Below are 7,106 nucleotides of genomic sequence, written 5' to 3'. Positions count from 1 at the left end.
TTGAATTGAATTGAGAGAGCGAGAGACACACAGAGAGATCACATTTTCACATTTACATGTCCTTTCTATGACTCTATAAGACAAAAATGATTTAGTAAAGTAGATCCAAATAATGAATTTGTGTGGTTGGACGATGCTGAGAAGCTAAAACTTCTTTTTTATTTGAATATTTTTGCATTTTCTTTGTTTCTTGAAGAGGCTTGGGCAATGAGACGAAGAGCGATATATTGTTGAGTACTGAAAGTAATCTAAAATTGTTTATTTATGTCACACCTGTGTGGCAAGTAACACCAGCAGGAAGGACTGTCTAGTTTTTGTTTTTTTGTATTTGTTATTGTGTCTTGTAATCCCATATGGGATGGGCCACAGTGGTGGCATGACACGAAAATAAAATATTCATTCATTCATTCATTCATTCATTCATTCATTCATACATGCATGTCCTGCTTGGCTGCTAGGCTGCTGCCTCATCAATAACTCTGCATGTGTTGCACAATAATGCACATACTGTAGATGAGACGTGACAGTGGAGCAACTTAAACCTTTGTGAGTTATAAATCCATCAACATAACTTCCTTGTGGGGGCTGACAAGTCGCCTTCCACTTATTCACAGCTTAGATATGAGTCATATTTCAGAAAAGCCCCATTTGTGTTTGTTTAGATGCGAACATTAACTGATGAAGTCTCTTGGATGAGAGGTGAAACGTCTTCCAAGACAAATAACCAAGTCCAGTTGCATTCGATTTAAATTTCCTTGAGATAACTATGACCTGGACCAATGAGAATATTCACAGGCTCACTCACTATTTGAATTTGTTTCCAGATATTTAGTTACCGGTAATTGTGACATTGCTGTTGTAAACATCGCTGCCGTTCTGAAACATGCACAGTAGCAGTCACAGTCGTCATTTCTTGGTTTAGCTTGATGTTGGTTGTTGAGAAAGCCTTGTTGTTTGAACATGATGTAAAACTTCACATTCCCTACACAACATAATGATCAGATAGCAGGTACATCAACTCTGGAACAAGGTCTGCTACAGGAAGTCAGTCTGTGCTGAGTTTTTCTTTGGAGATCAAGAGCTGTCTCTGTCTCTTGAGGACAATTTCATTATTTAGAGGCACTTAGTATGTACTTTGTGTGTTTGTTTTCTAGTTGAAACTTTCCAATCATGGCCTCAGCTGGTGATGAGACCATAGAGACTGCAGCCCTGGGAAGACCATTCCAGCTTGGCATGCTGTATGACTGCAGGAGGGACCTTCTTGTTCCAGGTAGGACCTGATGATGTGTTCAGACCCTCAGTGAAGTGAATCTTAACAGATAAGAATGACAACAACAGCAACATCGACCAACCAACCAAACAAACAAACAAAACCAAACACAATTATAAACAAAGTACACCGTGTGATCATCATGTTGGTAATGTCAGAATTTGAAGTACATTGAGCAGACACAAGGAGAACAGCATATAACTAGAAAGAGTATTTCCTAAAGGAAAATGTGTGTGATTGCTTAAAGCCATTGCTGAACCATGCTGAATTAGCAGAAGAAATTGAAAGACATACAAGAAACATATCTAAGGCAGGAATTGAACCCACAACTTCACGACTGGTAACCTGACACACTACCCATATGGCCACAGTGGACCTGAGTTGCAATGAGCTTTATACTATCAGGAATCAAAGACTGTCCAATGACAGCTGAATAGTTGGAATCAAATGTCAAGCAATGATGTGACATGACTGAGGTAGGAATCGAACCCATGACCTCATGCACTAAACCTTTACTTCACCACTCTGCCACAGCAAGCACACACTTATCAAGACTGTTGTCATTTATTGTAATGTGATGATGTGCTGCAAACTGTGGAACGAGCAATCAATGAGTCTCATAACGAACACCTGTAACCAATTGAAAGTGGGGGAGGGGAGGTGAATTCTGTCAGTGAAGGCCATTAGTGGGCAGTGCAGGACAAGAAATGATGAATACAAATCATTAAAGAGCTTTGCTTTGTCTCTGCTGCGTTCTTGGTTTTCAAAGTTCCAGTGCAAATCAATCTTAGAGCAGTGGTATAAACAAGAAACATGTTCACATAAACCAAGATTGAAAGAGGTAAAGAAAAAAGTTAGTGGCATACCGTATATGCATTGTCAACTTTGCTCATGCGAGATTTGAAAATAAGCCAGACCAAGTGGTATTAGTTACAGTCCAAAGAGGCTGACACACTATCAACAAAACAAAACAAAAAACAAACAAACAACAAAAAGACAGCATCGCCACACCAGAGACACACAAACAGCAATAAGAAACAGATAAACAAACAACAGCAAAAAAGTGGACAAACAATTAGGCAGAAAACCAACATCGCCAATACCAGTATACTACAGCTGGACAGCTCAGTACAAGATGTGGGACAGTGGGTGATGTGGAGGTGGACTAGAGGGATGCAGCAATGCAAAAACCAGGTCATAACTCTTGTTCGGGTATATGAGAGATGAATGTGAGATCATTGAATGATAGCTGAAAGCTTAGCAAAATAGTGAAAAAAAACAAGAAGTAGAAAATAGGGGACTTCTGTACAAGGTGTGACAATTCGGAGTGAATTTAAACACAGTATAATGCCATTCACAGCAAGTAACAAACTGGAGCTCCATCTGCTCGGCTCTGAAAAAAAATGAACTAGGTTGAATGGGAGCAGAGAGCTCCCTGGCTGCATTTAAAACATATTTAAAATTATTCTTTAATTCTCTTTGCTTTTTTGACAATATTTTGAGACAGAAAACAAATGTGGCTACAAACTGTGGCCAAAATCTTGAGTGTAGAGTTCAATTTGTGGCTGTGGTGTCAGTTTAGCCAGAAAAAATCCTGAATGTTATTTGGCTGTCTCCTACTCTAGCGATGATGTCACCACTCTATGCTCTGCTCGTTAGACGCAATACACACCCATTATGAAGTTTGATTTTGTGAAAAATTTTAATAATTTTAAAACATTTAAAACATTAAAAGATGAGTCATACAGACAAACTGTTAATTTATATATTATTATATAATTATATATATAATTATTATTTTATTACTTACTTAGGCCTTTGTGTTCCTTTCGGAACATAGGCCATTTTTGATTAGATATTCAACATGCGTTTGGAATGACAGCCTACTATCCAACCAGATGCCCAAATATTTAAAATACTCAGCAATCTCAATGTGTGTATTCTATAGGGTGTGTATTCTGATGTTATCATTAGTCACTTGAGTCCTAGAGAAGAACATGCATTTGGTCTTCTATGGGTTCAGAACAAGCTTATGCTCAACAGTTAAAGCAGTTAAAAGCAGATTGTAAATTCAAGACTGTTGTTTCTGGTGTGGGAACAGTACTTTATAGAATTGTACCATCCACATAATAATGGAAGTTACAAGACATGGAGGACGGAACAATATTATTTATATAAAGTGTAAATAAAAGAGGACCTAGAAATTACCCTTGAGGTACCCCTTTGTACACATTAAGTAAACTTGATCTAGACCCATCTGCTACAACAGTCTGTGTCCTCCCAGACAAGTAACAACTAAACCAAAAAGAAACAATTTTTTAAAAATAAAATGTTATGATCCACAGTTCCAAAGGCTTTCAATAGATCAATAAAGAGTGCAGTACAGTGCAGGCAATTATCAAGTGAATTGATTATGTCATTGACAACCAGTGTTGCAGCTGTTGTGGTACTATGACCAGGCCTAAACCCAGATTGTTGAGGCTGAAGAATATTGTTTACCTCCAGGAAATGCCGTAATTGCTTACGTTGTGTCATTTATGTGTCAACAGGTGTAACTCTGTGGGATCCAGATCAGCTGAAAAATAATACAAATGTTCAACATCAAAATAAGACTGAGTTCAATGTCACCACATCAGATTCAATAGAAGAGAAGTCAAATTCATTACAGATCTCTGGCTCTCTGAAGTTGAGCATCTTGGGGGGAATGGTGAATATAGATGGATCAGCAAAATACTTCAAAGACACAAAGAAATCTGACAAACAAGCCCGCATGACTCTTCAGTACAAAACAACAACAAAGTTTGAATCATTAACGATGGCTCACCTGGGTCGTGGACAGGTGGCTCATCCTAATGTGTTTGAGGACAACACTGCCACTCATGTGGTCACAGCCATCTTGTACGGAGCTGGTGCTTACTTTGTGTTTGACAGAGAGTCATCATCAGAGGAAGATAAGAAACAAGTGGAGGGGGAGGCGAAAGTCATGTTCAATAAACTGAAATTTCTCGATGGAAATTGTGAAGCATCGTTCAACATGAACGAAGAAGAGAAAGCAGCAGTTGAAAAATTTAGCTGCACATTTCATGGAGACTTCAAGTTATCTTCCAACCCAACGTCCTTCAGTGATGCTGTGAGTGTTTACAGGGACCTTCCTAAGACGCTGGGAGAGGATGGAGAACATGCTGTTCCTCTCAGGGTGTGGCTCTACCCTCTGGTGAAGCTGGATTCAAGAGCAGCAAGACTGCTAAGAGACATCAGCAGTGCTCTCATCAGAATCTCTTCAGAAACAATAGAGAGTTTGAACCAGGCAGAGATGAGATGTAGTGACCTGCTGAGAGACACCACAGCTGCAACATTTCCTGCCATGGAAAAGAAGGTTCAGGATTTGATGCAGATGTGCAAACATTACAAGTATGACTTCATGCAGAAGCTCGGGTCAATGCTTCCTTCAATCCGAGGAGGTGGGAAAGAGGAAAGTGCCCTGGAGGAGATCCTCAAGGCACATGAGAAGTCACCATTCAACAGTAAAGACCTAAATCAGTGGCTGAAAACCAAGGGGAAGGAATCAGACACACTGAAGTCCTACCTTAAGCAGCTGGAGGAACTAGATGTGAAGATGGATGATGAGCTGGATGACCTCTTGTCTGATTTAAAGGTCAGAAATGTTGTGTGCTTTTCATTTACCTCAGTAGAGCAGCCTGATAGTTTCCTGGTCAAACTGTCCAATCACCTGACACCAGCAGGAATGATGGACACAGCTGGAGAATCCTCTGATCTAACCACCAGAGACTCAGACTGGCTCACCACTGACACCAGACAGACTATGAGGAGACAACTACAACTGTTCAAAGAACTGAAGATGGTGAACAGCAGTGATGACACCAGATTCATATCTGCATCAAAATATGATGGATGTCATCCTGGGGCGTGTATTTACATATATGAAGGTGGATCAGATGAAGCAGTCCACTTTGTTCCTCCATCAAAACCTGCCACCCCAACAGCTGCTGCTGGTTCATATGACACAATAACAGTTAGAGCAGCACCTGAACCAGATCCTGGATCTGTAGAGTACAGAGTAGAACACAGAATCAAACAGGAAGGAAACCCTCAGTGGGCATCTGAACCACTGAAGAAGAACCAGGAGGAAGTGACTCTGTCAGGACTCAGACCAAACACTGAGTATGAGATCAGAGTCACAGCTGTGGGCAAACTCAGCTACACTGTCAGCAGCAACATCTGCACAGCTGTGACCCCCCCCAGCAGCTGGTCCACCAACTGAGGTAAGAGACACCGAAGTGAGAGCAAACTCCATCACTCTGTCAGAGCGCCCCAACTGTCCAAATGTGTGATGTAAGAAGGTACATCATTGAGTTCAAGGAGGAGAACAGCAGTCAGTGGATGAGCACAGACACCACGGAGGAGGTGTACACTTTCACTCTGAAGAACCTTAAACACAGCACGGTCTACTCCATCAGGATGTGCACAGACGTTGGTGTTGGACTGAGTGAGCCTGGAGAAGAGCTAAAGATTAAAACTAAGAAAGAACCACTGGATAAGACAGAGTTCAATCACCTACCAGGTGATCCACCTGTCTATCTCTTAAATCTGAAACGAGCAGGAGATGGTCAGTTCAACAAAAAGGTTTTTGGAAAGACACCAGCCCAAAACCCATCAAACAAAACCATCATGGTTGTTGGAGCCACTGGATCTGATAAGGCCACCCTTATCAATGCCATGATCAACTACATCTTAGGAGTCGACTGGGAGGACAACTACAGATTTAAACTGATAGGTGAAGAAACTCATAAATCACAAGCGTGCAGTCAGACCTCAGAGGTGACGGCCTATCAGATCAACCACAGAGATGGTTTCAAAGTCCCATACTCCCTCACAATCATCGACACTCCAGGGTTTGGATACACAAGAGGAATCACACAGGACAAAAAAATCACAGACAAAATCAGAGAGTTTTTCTCTGTCAATGGTGGAATTGACAGCATTGATGCAGTGTGTTTTGTAGTTCAGTCGGCATTAGCTCGTCTGACACACACACAGAAATACATCTTTGATGCCATACTCTCCATTTTTGGGAAGGACATTGCCAGAAACATTGTTGCTCTGGTCACTTTTGCTGATGGTAAATCACCTCCAGTCCTGGAGGCCATCAAAGAAGCTAAGATCCCATGTGCTACAAACCCTGATGGCTCTGTTCTCCCTTTCAAATTCAACAACTCTGTGCTTTTTGCCCAAAAAAAAGGAGCCAAGACCGATGAGGACGACTTTGATCACATGTTCTGGAAAATGGGGAAAGTCAGCATGAAGACATTCTTCACTCATCTATCCAGCATGGAACCTCAGAGTCTGACCCTGACCAAGGAGGTTCTCCAAGAACGTAAACGTCTTGATGCGACTGCTGAAGGTTTGCGGCCAATGATACGAAAGGGTTTGTCAAAACTGGAGGAAATAAACTTGACAAAAGATGCACTCAAAAACCACGAGACCCACATGAAGGAAAATGGACTTGGAAAGAGGCATAAATATGTCACGCGGACCCGTACCAACATATGTCAAAGAGAAGAGTACATATCAGGACCTGAAGAAGAAATATCAGGAAGCATTGGGAGAGAAGATGAACACAGAGAAAATCTTGAAAGAGCTGGAAGTAGAATATGAGGAGGTGCAGAAGAAAATCATAGAAATGACAAGAACATTAAATAATTGCCTGAAACGTCTGAAAGAGATCGCACTCTGTCCAGATCCGTTGTCTACTCCAGATTACATTGATCTCCTGATACAGACAGAGGAACGTGAGGCCAAACCTGGATTTAAGCAG

At 41.2% G+C, this 7,106-nt stretch overlaps 1 protein-coding gene across 1 annotated transcript; it reads left to right on the top strand.

Annotated features, from left to right (window-relative positions):
- Nucleotides 1-1,170: 1,170 nt before the first annotated feature.
- LOC311000051 (verrucotoxin subunit beta) lies at nt 1,171-5,552 on the top strand (the record flags this gene model as incomplete). Its single annotated transcript, XM_083990686.1, has 2 exons — nt 1,171-1,270; nt 3,820-5,552. 2 exons carry the CDS (start codon nt 1,171-1,173, stop codon nt 5,550-5,552), a joined length of 1,833 nt encoding a protein of 610 aa, XP_083846812.1.
- Between the last annotated feature and the right edge of the window lie 1,554 nt (nt 5,553-7,106).

Source organism: Trachurus trachurus, assembly GCF_905171665.1.
Source record: "Trachurus trachurus genome assembly, chromosome: 17".
Classification (NCBI taxonomy): domain Eukaryota; kingdom Metazoa; phylum Chordata; class Actinopteri; order Carangiformes; family Carangidae; genus Trachurus; species Trachurus trachurus.
This window is presented reverse-complemented; position numbering and strand designations above follow the sequence as displayed.